General features: G+C 36.4%; 1 protein-coding gene across 2 annotated transcripts in view; it reads right to left on the reverse strand.

Moving 5' to 3' along the window:
• Positions 1-12,561, reverse strand: part of PKHD1 (PKHD1 ciliary IPT domain containing fibrocystin/polyductin) — a 494,443-nt gene that overhangs the window by 181,328 nt on the left and 300,554 nt on the right. For both annotated transcript variants that reach the window (XM_045498517.1, XM_045498518.1), the window contains exon 53: positions 6,984-7,121. In XM_045498517.1, the coding sequence (XP_045354473.1) occupies positions 6,984-7,121 (138 nt within the window). The remainder of the gene's footprint in view (positions 1-6,983; positions 7,122-12,561) is intronic.

The following is a 12,561-nucleotide window of genomic DNA, read 5'->3' on the forward strand; positions in this document are numbered from 1 at the left end:
CTTTCTTTGCCCTTCCCCTGCTTGTGCACATTCTTGCTCAAATAAATAAATAAATAGTAAGAATTACAGTTCACAATATAGTTGGCAGGACCAACTGCATAAAGGGCTGGACAGAGAAGGTAGTTCAATGTTTGGAAATATTAATAAAAAGATGGTATCTATTATGGTAGCTAGAAGCTAATTGTGCTGGAGAGCTTCTGTTGATGCCTCCATTTTCAAAGTCTGCCTTTCTTTCCTCTGCTCAGTGCCCCCAGGATACTGTTGACCTGCAGGTACTACATTGAGCTCTCCTTTACTCTGAGCTCCGGTTGGCTTTAGTCAAATGAAGCCCAAGCAGGAGGTGAGGAAACAAAGAAAGTGAGATCAAGGTTTTTTTTTTTTTTTTTTTTTTTATATCTATTAGCTGTTCCTTGTACTGAGTTAGTCCCAGACACAAAAGGTCATGGTACTTTCTGCCAGTTATCTCCATACATCCTCTGCCATCTCTAATGCCAGCAATGACTTCTTTTTCTCACTCCTTTAGGGCAAAGGGTAGTAAGGATGCTCTGCTGTTACTAGCCCTAGGGAATTCCCCATGCCATTTGGATTTTTGTGACTCTCTCCTTCATTAACATTTCCTCAAATAAGTCCAATTCAGTATGACATCTATTTTCTGCGAGCACCCTGACAGATAAACTGAAACATCAAATACTTATTACATGCCAAGCACATAGAAGAAACTGTTATGTTTAATGGTTTTAACATTCCTCCAAGGAAGTTTCCATTTTGCCATGTACTTTACTGCTGAATAAATGGATGAGGGTAATTTGCTTAAGGTCAAACAGCAAGTAGGTAACCAACATGGATTTGATCCCAAGCCATTTGACTTAGAGCCCATGCTGGTCACTGCTATACTCATTTGACTCTGTCAGGGTCCACCCAGGAAAAATTCTTTCCCTCTGGCTGCATACTCTCATAGGAATTGAACAAAGTAGTGTTTAAAGGCAATGTCAGGGAGTGAGGGATCTCATAACTCTGAGATACGTGAACAGAGTACAAATTTGTAAAATCTTTCTGAAAAGCAGTTTGACAACATGTATCGAGGACTTTAAAACATAGACTAATCTGAACGAGAAGAACTCCAAAGACAACCGTAAAATAAGTAACAAAATGACAATAAGTTAATACCTATCAATAATTACTGTGAATACAAATGGACACTCCAATCATACAGTCTGGTCAAAAGACATGGAGTGACAGATGGATAAAAGGCAAGACCCATGTATATGCTACCTACAAAAGACTCATTTCAGACTTAAAGATACATGCAGATTCAAAGGGACAGAAAAACACTTATTATGCAAATGGAGGTGAAAAAAAAAACCAGAGTAGTAATATTTATATCAGACAAAATAGCTTTAAAACAAAGACTATACCAAGAGACAAAGGACACTACATAATCATAGAGGGAATAATCCAACAAGAAGATATAACAATTGTAAATATTTATGCACCCAGCATGAGAGCAACCAAATACATAAAGCACCCATTAACAAATATAAAAGAAGTAACCAGTAATAATACAATAATCGTAAGGGACTTTAACACCCCATTTCCATCAATGGATTGATCACCCAAACAGAAAATCAGCAAGGAAACGGTGAATTTGAATGACACATTAAACCAAATGGATCTAATAGATATATTTAGAACATTCCATCCTAAATCAACATAATATACACATTCTTTTTAAGTGCACATGGAATATTCTCCAGAACAGATCACATGTTAGGCCACAAATCAAGTCTCAACAAATTCAAAATGATTGAAGTCATACCATGCATCTTTTCCAACCACAATGCAATGAAACTAGAAATCTACCACAGGAAAAAAATGTGGAGAAAGCACAAATACATGAATATTAAATAACATTCTACTAAACAATGAGTGGGCAAATCAAGAAATTAAAAAGGAAATCAAATAATATATGGAGACAAATGAAAATGAAAACACAATGGTCCAAATATTTGAGATGCAACAAATGCTATTCTAAGAGGAAAGTTTATAGCAATACAGGCCTACCTCAAGAAATAAGAATCTCAAATAAACAACCTAAACTTATATCTAAAAGGAACTTAAAAGAAGAACAAATAAAACCCCATATTAGTAGAAGACAAGAAATTATAAAGATTAGAGCAGAAATAAACTAAAATGAAACTAAACAAAAGAACAAATCAATGAAAATAGAAACTGATTTTTTTAAAAGATCAGCAAAATTGGTAAACCTTTAACCACACTCTTCAAAACAAAAGAGAGAGAGAAAACACAAATAAATGAAATCAGAAATGAAAGAGGAGAAATAACAACCATATCACAGATACACAAAGTATAATAAGAGATTATGAAACATGATATGCCAACAAATTGGACACACTAGAAAAAATGTATCCATTTCTAGAAATGTATAACCTCCCAAAAACAAATCAGGAAGAAATAGAAAATTTAAACAGATCAATTACCAGTAATGAAATTGAATCAATTATCAAAAAAATTCTAACAAAAAAAAGTTCAGAAGCAGATGGTTTCACAGGTAAATTCCAGCAAACATGTAAAAAAGAGTTAATACCTCTTCTCAAACAATTCCAAAAATAAAAAAAAAAAATAGAATAGAAAAGCTTCCAAATTCATTCTATGAGGACAGCAGTACCCTGATACCAAGTATGACAGAAAAAGAGAACTATAGGCCACCATCTCTGATGAACACAGATGTAACAATCCTCAACAAAAGATTAGCAAACTAAATCCAACAATACGTTAAAAAATATCATTAACCATAATCAAGGGGGATTTATTCCTGGGATACAAGAATGGCTCAATATTTACAAACCAATCATTATGATACATCATATCAACAAGGGAATGGATAAACATCATATGATCATTTCAATAGATGCAAAAAAAGCATCTGACAAAGCATAACATCCATTCATGATAAAAAACCATCAACAAAGTAGGTTTAGAGGGAACAAATGTCAAGATAATACAGGTCCTATATGAAAAAAAACTACAAGTAATATCATATTCAATGGTAAAAACTGAGAGCTTTTCCCCTATGGTCAGGAACAATACAGGGATGTCTACTCTCACCACTTTTGTTAAACATAGTACTAAAAGTCCTAGCCACAGCAATGAGACAACAAAGAGAAAGAAACAGGCAGCCAAATTGGTAGGGAAGAAGTAAAACTTTTACTATTTGCATATGTCTTCATAGTATATATAGAAAACCCTAAAGACTCTACCAAAAAACTACTAGAGCTGATAAATACTTTCAATAACATCAAAGGATACAAAATCAATATACAGAAATCCATTGTATGTCTATACACTAATAATGAAGTAAGAGAGAGATTAAGAAAACAATCCCATTGAGGCACCTGGGTGGTTTAGTCAGTTGACTTCCGCTCAGGTCATGATCTTGCATTTTGGGAGTTAGAACCCTGCTGTCAGTGCAGAGCCTGTTTCGGATCTTCCATTCCCTCTCTCTTTGCACCTCCCCCCTGCTCATGCTCTCTCTCTCTCTCTCAAAACTAAATAAACATTTAAAAAAAGAAGAAAGAAAACAATCCTCTTTACATTTGCATCAAAAATAATAAAATATCTAAGAATAAACTTAATTAAGGAAGTGAAAGACCTGTAGTCTGAAACCTATAAAATACTGATGAAAGAAAGTGAGGACAACACAAACAAGTGGAAAGATATTCCATGCTCATGGAATGGGGAAACAAATATTCTTAAAATGTCCATTTAACCCAAAGCAATCTATACATTTAATTCAATCTTTATCAAAAATACCAATAGCATTTTTCATAGAACTAGAACAAATAATCTTAAACTTTGTATGGAACCACAAAAGACCCTGAATAGCCAAAGTAATCTTCAAAAAGAACAAAACGGGAGGTATCACAATCCCACATTTCAAGTTACACTATAAAACTGTAGTGATCAAAACGGTATGGTACTAGCACAAAAAGAGACACACAGATCAGTGGAGCAGAATAGAGAACCCAGAAATAAACCCACAATTATATGGTCAATTTATCTTTGACAAAGAAGGTAAGATTATGCAATGGGAAAAAGAAAAACTCTTCAACAAATGATGTTGGGAAAATGAGACAACTCCATGCAAAAGAATGAAACTAGACCACTTTTTTATACTATACACAAAAATAAACTCAACATGGATTAAGGACCTAAACGTGAGACCTGAAACCATAAAAATCCTAAAATAGAGCACAGTAATTTCTCTGACATTGGCTACAGCAACATTTTTCTAGATATGTCTCCTGTGGCAAGAGAAACAAAAGCTAAGAGAAACAAAACTAAACTACTGGGACTACACCAAAATAAAAAGCTTCTGGACCACAAAGGAAACAATCAATCAAACTAAAAGCCAACTAAATGGGAGGAATTATTTGCCAATGACATATCTGATAAAGAGTTAGTATCCAAAATCTATAAAGAACTTATAAAACTCAATTCCCCCCAAAATGAATAATCCAATTAGCAAATGGACTGAAGACACGAATAGACACTCTTCCAAAAAAGACCAACAGATTCTTAATTATAGAGAACTGATAGCTCCCAGAGCACAGGTGGGTGGGGAGATGGGAAAATAAGTGAAGGGGATTAACACTTATCATGATGAGCACTGAGTAGTATATAGAGTTGTTGAATAACAAAAATCACTGTATCATACACCTGAAATTAATATAACACTGTATGTTAAGTATACTGGAATTAAAATTTTTAAAAATGTTTCGGAACTAGAAAAAGTAATTGTTGCACATCACTGTGCATGTAGCAAATGCTCCTGAGTTTAACTTGAGTAAAGCTATGTGAATTTTACCACAATTCAAATAAAAACATGCACTTATCCTTAGGCCCATTAATTCTACTTACAAATGTCTATCCTAAGGAAATAATCAGAGATATGAATAATGATTTGAATTCTAAATTGTTCATTGCATAGTGAGGTACTTGGACAAAAAGAAATCTGAATAACCTTGATATTCAACAATAGGAAAATGGTTACCTAAATTATTATACATGCATGTATACATACTCACATAGATACGGAATATTAACATTATTAAAACCATGTCCTGGAAAAAGAATGTGCTGAGGAAATTCTCACATTGTTAACACAGAATCCAAAAGATTATCACATTGTATACTCTATGTTTTAAAGTGTGTATGTGTATGTGTGTATATGCATGTGCCAGAGAAAAATGATTTAAAGACAAGACTGCAAAATATAACTGCGGTTATCTTTACATTTGGGAATATGAATGATTACTTCATATCTGTTATGTAACTTCTATTTGCTTTTCTCCATTTTCCAGTTTTGTATTGGAAAAATAAAAATTATTTTAAAGTATCAATAACTATGATTAAAAAGATATCACAATAATATAACTATGTAATCATAATAATAACAATGATTACAATAACTATGATTTAACTGTGGTTAAAATAATAGAAACTGCAAGATCTGAAAAAGAGAATATTCAAGAAAATGTGAATGAAGGGCTATCAAGGGAAGGGAATTTGAAACTCATCCTGTACAGATCAGATCAAAGAACCTGAACCAACAGATATTAGAGAAAGACAGACTGACTTAATAGAAGGACAGGAATTTAAATAGAATTTTTAAAAATGAGAACAGGTTATCTTAAAATGTTCTGATTTTTCTGTCATTGGAAGTATTTGAGAAATGGCTTGACCATAATTTTTGAGGAATCTTCACAGTGATTTAAACTCTAGACAGGTGGTTAGACCTAGAAATCTCTTTCACCAGAGATTCTAACATTTGGATGCTACCTAATAAAAATATCTAAGTATTTCCATTCCTCACCATCAGTAACTTACTTCTTTGGGGTAAGGTATTACTGTTCCTGGGAATTCTCTTTTAACTCCTTTGGGGGTGGGGGTGGGAGGGGCAAAGCAGATTGCCTTACTGAGTTCAAAAGTAGTTCCTTTGGGGTCAGAGTACATGTTTTTTTTTTATCATTGTATACTTCTTACAACAGTTCCAAGTATACAGTTCACCTATACGAACTCAGACTTTTTATTTGCATAAGCCAATGCACCAGACCTGACTAATACACTAACCTCCAGATCTACACCAACCGCTTGTCCCTTAGCCTCAGCAACATGCTTCATTTCTTACCCGGGGTAGCCCCATCTCCTGGCATCTACTGAGCCTCTGGCCCCTCCACTAGATTCCCAGAGAGCCATGAAACATAACAAAGAAAGACCAAGTTCATGGGTTTGGGGTGAACAAAGTGAACTTCCACCCTTCTCCCCAGCTGCTCCCCTTATTGTCCCAAGATGTGGTGACTCTATAAGGCTTCTCTCAAGGCACCTCACATAGCCAAGCAAATAGCCCTGTTTCCTTAAGCAGCTGTGACCATCTTGTGTTTGCTTTCCCTCTTTTTTTCTTTCACTTCCCTTTTGTCACTTCACTGTGATTATTTGCCCCAGTAAAGCATTAGCACATATTTTGCTTTCAGGTCTGTATTCCCAAGGATCCACACTAAGATAGCAATTGAAATTTTACTGTGAGTTAGTTAACCAAAAAATAAATCCTTCTGAAAGCATGAGCCACAGGTAAACTCTCATACAAAGGACCAAAGGGAAGAATTGATCTGTGGCCTGGAGAAGGACAAGAGGCCTGCCATGTGCAGCAGCTAGAGGTCCCTAGGGCCAGAAACATGGCCTGATGACAGTGAGTGGACATCCAAGAATGACTGACCAATCAAAGTCACTTCTGTCTGTGTTGTCTAAAGCTTGCAGAGGAAAAGTTTTACTAGTAAACTTGCCCCTTGCCTTAGCCCTCCCCAAACTCTATTAAGCAACCTGCTAGATGATACCATCATTTCCCAAGGCCCTTCTCACAGACTTTAATTCCCATTATGCTCCCAATCTTTGTGCCCTCTACTCACCAACTTTCAGCTCCCCGCCTACAATGACCATGCAGGCCACACTCAGAACATTGCTTCTGTCCACAGGGAATTCCAAAGTCCCCATCACATAGAGGCCTTTGAGGAATGGAAGATTCATATCCACAAGGACAGTCCTGTCTGAGGAAGAAAAAGAAATTGCTCAGACGCATAAGCAATACAAGACTTGCCTTCTCTCCTCTAGTGATTTACCCTGAGATTCTCTAGGCAATTTAGGAGCTGCTTATGTTGCTACCAAGGCCAGGCCGGGTGCAGCAGCTAGAACAAGTAGTTTTCAAAGGACTAGGCCTCAATAAAGAGACAGGAGTTTAAAAAAATGCATGATTAATAAATCCTTCCATTGCCTAAAAAAACAAGTGTTATGGCCAAAAGGCAGTGTTTATGCCTCAAACAGCTCCCCCAGGCCTACTTTAGTGCACATGTATAGGAAAGTTCCCTATCCTTTGGCCCGTCCCTTCACTTTGACTGTAATTTCAGGGAGGCAGAGAAGCAGAGATATGACCTTGGCTTCTGAAGTCCGATGATTTGGATGTGAATCCCAGCACTGCTACTTATTAACTGGATGAACCAACACATTTACCTTTCTGTGCCTCAGTTATCTAATCTGTGAAATGGGAATAATAAAAATGCCTGCTTCATTCACAGGGTTCTTGTGAGGGTGAAATGAGTTCACAAATCTAAAGTGCTTATACAGTACTAGTAAGTAATTCTCAATCTCCTAATTCCTACAATGTAAAGCAAAGGTCTAGTGTGTGCTCAAGAAATGCTGGATATTTTCATTACTGGTACTGTTGTCAATTAACCTGGCACGCTTGTAGAGCTCCTCTGACAACACAAAACCGTTGTTCTTCATCGCCCATTTCATAAAGTTTCCATACAACTTCATAAAAAAAAGAATCAAAGATTTTTGTCTGAAAGTAACAATAAGGCAATACATGAATAAAAATTCTTATTTAAAACAGAAAATATTTTGTGTATGCCAAAGTATTAAGTGTTACTTTCTGAGGCTTAGTAGTAATTCAACACAAATTAAAGATCTCAAATAAATGTTTCTGCTTAAATTTCAAGTACCATAATCAGTGACACATGTAAAGGTTTTAAGGAATTTTGTTAACATAATTTCATGTCTCATTCCAGGAAACAATGTACCCTGCTGTTCTAAAGGACCTGCCCTCCACCAAAGTAATTTCTCATAGGGTGTCTTTTCTAGTCCCTATTTCGCTAGTTATAAGACTGCCACACCTTCCTGTGACAGAGACTCTAGGGTTGTAAACCAAACAATTTCTCTTTTCCTACAGGGTTCACAGCTAGACTATCTTTTCTAGCCTCCTCTGCATATGGTGAAGCCCATATGACTGAGCTATAGTCAATAAAATATAGGAAGGATTGAAATGTGACCTCTCTAGGCCTGGTTCATAAACTCTCCAGTAGGCACTTTCTCCTTTCCCTTGTCTCTCAGTCGGACAGTAGAACAATGGTTCTCAAGGTATGGCTGTGGTCCAACAGCCACCACCTACTCACCCATTCAAAATCAACCCAAGTTTTAGCTCTGCTAGGAAGATATTCCCAGTCTCCTCACTGGATCCACCACTCCTGCCATGGAAATCTGTCTCTGGTTTGCTATCCCATGATACCCTATATATTCTAATATCAGAACACTAAAACATATTATAATTACATGCATAATTAGTGTGTGTAAGGAGATGATTGTCACTGGGCTGGTCCTTAGTGTAATTATGCCTTTCTCACCCACTGTAACTTTCTTATGGGAATCCATTTTTAACAACCCTTGTGCTTATTGTGAATTCAGAGATAAAGTTGTTGGGTGGCTCAGTCAGTTAAGCATCAGACTTTTGATTTTGGCTCAGGTCATGATCTCATGGTCATGAAATCAAGCCACATGTCGGGCTCTACATCAAGTGTGGAGCCTGCTTAAGATTCTTTCTCCCTCTCCTTCTACCCCTCCCCTGCCTGTGCTCTCTCTCTCAAATAAATAAATAAATAAATAAATAAATAAATAAATAAATAAATAACAAAAAAAGATACAGTTGCTAAATAAAGATTTCCCAGATCTGCGGAGTTTAGGTCCCTACACAACTTAAACTCAAGAGTACATTGGTAACAGATACAAATGAACCATCAGGCTAAGACGAAAATAAATAAATATTCCAATTTCATCTCTGGTGCTTTAAAAACATTCAAACAGGGGCGCCTGGGTGGCTCAGTCGGTTAAGCGTCCGACTTCAGCTCAGGTCACGATCTCACAGTCTGTGAGTTCGAGCCCCGCGTCGGGCTCTGTGCTGACAGCTCAGAGCCTGGAGCCTGTTTCAGATTCTGTGTCTCCCTCTCTCTCTGCCCCTCCCCTGTTCATGCTCTGTCTCTCTCTGTCTCAAAAAAAAAAAATTTTAAACATTCAAACAAAAGAGTGAAATATCCAGAGAATGTTCTAGGTTTAACACACATTTTGGAAGTTCATGAGTTTAATATGACTTCAAAATTAAGATGCAAATTATTTCAAGCAAGCACCTTTAAAAATTAAAAAAGTTCTATGCCAATAACCCCTATCTATTCCAACCTATGGCCCAAACTACCAACATTTGGCTGCCAAGCCTGATTTTAAAAATGATTAAATTGCTTCAATAAACGTTTTATCTCATCTACAGAGTACTCACACGCACAAAAGCATGATATTAGGCTTCGTTTTAACATACTTATCAGTTAAAATAGGACAATTTCCGTCCTTTTGGTCTTTATCACATACTCCTCTTAGAAGAAATTTCTCCTTTTGATTGCCCTATCCATTCCAAATATACCAACAAATTTCACACAAATCGCAGGTAGCTTAACTATTGCAAGCTCCATGAGAAGAGAGACCACAGCTGCAATTCTCACATTTACTTGCTCAGGACCTTGAACAGTAAATACTCAAAAATAACACCAAAGAACATACACATACCCTGCATGTAAAATCTAATAGCTATACAAGAGGAAGTATAGGATGAAAACAAGAGTAAAAACAATTTTACTTTGAAATTGCCTGGATCTGTCTAGTCACCTTTTCTTCTTTCTTTTCCTCCCGCGTGATGTGTCAAATCTTGTTGAGTGGTAGGAATACAAAGATGAGGAAGACATGTTTCCCATCATCAGATGAGGACAGATAAACAAATAAGTACAATGCGATATACTTGAAATGATAATATAATTGACCTTTGAGCAATATAGGTTTGAACTGCACGGATCCACTGTATCTGATAAATACAATATGGTACTTTAAATGTCCATTATGTTCCTTCTGATTTCCTTAATAACATTGTCTTTTCTCTAGCTTACTTACTATTGTAAGACTACAATAGATATTATAAGTAACCTACAAAATATGTATTAATTGTTTCTGTTATTGGTAAATCTTCTGGTCAACAGTAGGCTATTAGTAGTTACATTTGGGGGAGTTCAAAGTATTTTTTCATTAAATGGAGGTTGACCTCATCTTTACTCCCAACTACTTCAAAATAGAAATTCTATCAATGTGCTTAATAAAATAAATTCTGTGAAGATGAAAGAAACAAATGCCCTATAAATATTTGTATCAAGGATATTTTGTACCATAATAACAGAGACTATAGCTATCCATACAAGAAACATAGGCAAAAGAATCCATTCCAAACTAGTCTCCAGAGCAGATCAGCTACACGTCCAAACTGACCAACCCTGAGCTACAATGACAGCTTCTAGTGGGTTTCTATCTTTCCCAGGTGTGGAAAGTTAGGATCAATATGCCACTTTCTTTAAGTAGCTTCATTTCCATGAAATTATTCAAAACATTTCAGGAAAAAAAAAAATCACTCAGTAACATTTATACAAACCACTTAAAAACATGAATGATAGACCACCTCTAAATTAACTGTGGCCTGATGCTTTTCATCTTGCCTTGCTTTGACCAAGGCTTTTCCATCCTGCTCTGTCAGTGACCAATCTATCCTACTTGAGAGAATGAGCATGGGCATATGGAGGGAACCATCTGGAATTTCTGTTGCTCGATGGGAGGCTGATGGGGGAACAGATCTGGAAAGAGACTCCAAAAAGAATTAACGAGTACCAGATGTAATTAAAGACTGCTTTTTCCCCCCAAAGGAGTTTGGGACCAGCCTTGGGGTGGTGCCTCTTGGTTCCAAATTACACCCCCTTTCCACTTGTTCATCTATCAAACACTAAACATCCCACCATCTTTATTTTGGCATCTTGTGCCAAGCAGTGTTTCGTTTGTTTGTTTGTTTTGTCCCCTTAAAGAGTTGTATTTTGACAATTATAAGGGCAAAGCTTTAGAAATAATATCTGGAAATTTAACGCTATGAAAGAACCACCTGAAATTCCCCATATATCAAATGCAACAACAACTAAGATGCTTTAGTCTTCTGTACATGCACTAGCTACCCTTATGACCAGAAAGCCTGAGCCAAATCAAAAACCAGATGCCTCTGGACAGAGGGCTAGGGAATTTTTTGTATCAGGACTAATCTGGTTACAAAGCATTCCATGTCATTTTAACACTAGATTTAAACTCATTTTTTTTTTTTTTTTTTTTGCAGCAAAGTGAGAGAATCAAGGTCACTATTGTGTAGCATTCCAAGGGTCTGACACTTGTCTAAATCCTGCAGAAATGAGATCAAGGGCGAAGGGCACAGATCCTGGGAATAATGATGGGGTCACATTAACAGGCATAATTTAGGGCAGGCAGACCCACTACTTGTATGGTACTCACTGTATCGGGCCCCATAACTTAGGTGCTGAAGACAGTTTCCATTACAACCCTGCTATTGTCAAAAACACAGCCTACAACCAACTTTGGACACAGCTCAGACTTCTGAGGGAGAATGATGGCATGCAAGGGCAGAGCAGGACATACAAGGATTATTTGTGGGCTTGTTATGTTCCTGTACCTTCCATAATTAACAAGTACACATAATCGTTTTTACATTCAGCCTTAGCCAAAATATCTCCCATAAATATATGAACTGATGGAAAAGTTACATGCTAATTCCATTTAAAACAGTGATTGGTGGTGTTTTTTTCCTCTGATTGCTTAGCTTTTGGTGAATCTAACGATTTATCCAATATTCTGTCTATACAGTTTGTGAGAATGACTGGTACGTCCAAAGAAGTACTCCAAAAACAGTGGAAATTCTCATACATAAATGTTTCACAGAGATGAAAGGTTAACATGATTGAAAATTAGTGTCAAGCAGAATAATATGCAGAGATGATGGTATTCATTTATCAATAACTCATTCCCTTTTAGAAAAAGCAGAACAAAGAATGCTAGAAGGGAAGGTTGCATTCGTTCCATAACTAAATTCTTTTCAAAGAGCTGCTCACTTTATACCCTGCCTTTTTTTTAAATCAAATCCACACAGGTGGTTTCTTTATTCTACTCTTACCTATCTTTTTTTTTTTCAAACTGGTCTTAAAAATAGGCAGAAGAGGCAGTTTTCAAAGTGCCCAGAGGCACATGATTCAAGACTGAAAGCCAACTTCCCTAACTCCTTGAAGAAAAACCATCTGC

The sequence above is a fragment of the Leopardus geoffroyi genome, chromosome B2, assembly GCF_018350155.1.
Source record: "Leopardus geoffroyi isolate Oge1 chromosome B2, O.geoffroyi_Oge1_pat1.0, whole genome shotgun sequence".
In the NCBI taxonomy this organism is placed as follows: Eukaryota; Metazoa; Chordata; class Mammalia; order Carnivora; family Felidae; genus Leopardus; species Leopardus geoffroyi.